The sequence below is a fragment of the Parus major genome, unplaced genomic scaffold, assembly GCF_001522545.3.
Source record: "Parus major isolate Abel unplaced genomic scaffold, Parus_major1.1 Scaffold580, whole genome shotgun sequence".
In the NCBI taxonomy this organism is placed as follows: Eukaryota; Metazoa; Chordata; class Aves; order Passeriformes; family Paridae; genus Parus; species Parus major.
In genome coordinates this window covers 8254-9671 of record NW_015379468.1, presented here as the reverse complement: position 1 = coordinate 9671, position 1418 = coordinate 8254, and the positions used below count along the sequence as shown (strand labels likewise).

Genomic DNA, 1418 nt, shown 5'->3' with positions numbered 1-1418 from the left:
CACCCCATGGGTGCCAGCCGTGTCACGTGGCCGTCCCCAGGACTCGTACCTGCTCCAGTACTTCTCGGACCTGAACCAGTACCTGGCCGTGGGTGTCCCCACCTACTTTGTCACCACCGGTGGCTTCGACTTCTCCTCCCCGAACGGCACCAACGCCATCTGCTCCAGCGCCGGCTGCGACGACGACTCGCTCACGCAGACCATCCAGATGGCCACGCGCTTCCCCAACGTGTGAGTGACCGGCGGGGCCCGGGGGCCGGCCGTGTCCTGCTCCTGCCACCCCCTGTCCCCATCCCCAGGTCCTACCTGGCCATCCTGGTCACGGGCTGGCCGTGTCCTGCTCCTGCCACCCCCTGTCCCCATCCCCAGGTCCTACCTGGCCATCCTGGCCATGGGCCGGCTGTGTCCGGGCTCCTGCCAGCCCCTGTCCCCTCCCCAGGTCCTACCTGGCCATCCCGGCCATGGGCAGGCCATGTCCGGGCTCCTGCCACCCCCTGTCCCCATCCCCAGGTCCTACCTGGCCATCCTGGCCACCTTGTGGGTCATGGGCCGGCCGTGTCCAGCTCCTGCCACCCCCTGTCCCCATCCCCAGGTCCTACCTGGCCATCCCGGCCACCTCATGGGTCACATGCCGGCCGTTCCCGGCTCCTGCCACCCCCTGTCCCCACCCCCAGGTCCTACCTGGCCATCCTGGCCACCTCGTGGGTCACGGGCTGGCCATGCCCGGCTCCTGCCAGCCCCTGTCCCCATCCCCAGGTCCTACCTGGCCATCCCGGCCACCTCGTGGGTGGACGATTTCCTGGACTGGCTGAACCCCATGGGGCCGTGCTGCCGCGTCTACCAGTGTGAGGAGCTCCAGGGCGAGTTCTGCCCCGCCACCGGCAGTGAGTGCGGGGCACGGGGGCTACTCCGTGGTGGCCGCTGTGTGCCCACCATGGTGGTCCTTGGGTGGCCATTGCATGCCCACCGTGGTGGCCATTGTGTGCCCACCGTGGTGGTCCTTGGGTGGCTATTGGGTGCCCATCATGGTGGTCCTTGGGTGGCCATTGCGTGCCCACCGTGGTGGCCATTGGGTGCCCATCATGGTGGTCCTTGGGTGGCCATTGCGTGCCCACCGTGGTGGTCCTTGGGTGCCCACCGTGGGGGTCCTTGGGTGGCCATTGTGTGCCCACCATGGTGGCCAGTGGGTGGCCATTGCATGCCCACCGTGGTGGTCCTGGCGATCCATTCAGTGACCATTGATGGGGACCATTGGGTGCCCACCATGGTGGTCCTTGGGTGTCTGTTGGGTGCCCATCATGGTGGCCATTGGGTGGCCATTGGGTGCCCACTGTGGTAGCCATTGGGTGGCCATTGGGTGGCCATTGGGTGCCCACTGTGGTAGCCATTGGGTGGCCATTGGGTGCCCACCATGGTGG

General features: G+C 67.6%; 1 protein-coding gene across 1 annotated transcript in view; it reads left to right on the top strand.

The window, feature by feature from the left end:
• The window catches only part of LOC107199325 (NPC1-like intracellular cholesterol transporter 1), a gene marked incomplete at both ends in the record, with an annotated part of 13774 nt that overhangs the window by 6643 nt on the left and 5713 nt on the right, over nucleotides 1–1418 (top strand). Inside the window, 2 exons of the mRNA XM_033511753.1 lie at nucleotides 18–231; nucleotides 757–1335. Of these exons, the coding sequence (XP_033367644.1) occupies nucleotides 18–231; nucleotides 757–1335 (793 nt within the window). The remainder of the gene's footprint in view (nucleotides 1–17; nucleotides 232–756; nucleotides 1336–1418) is intronic.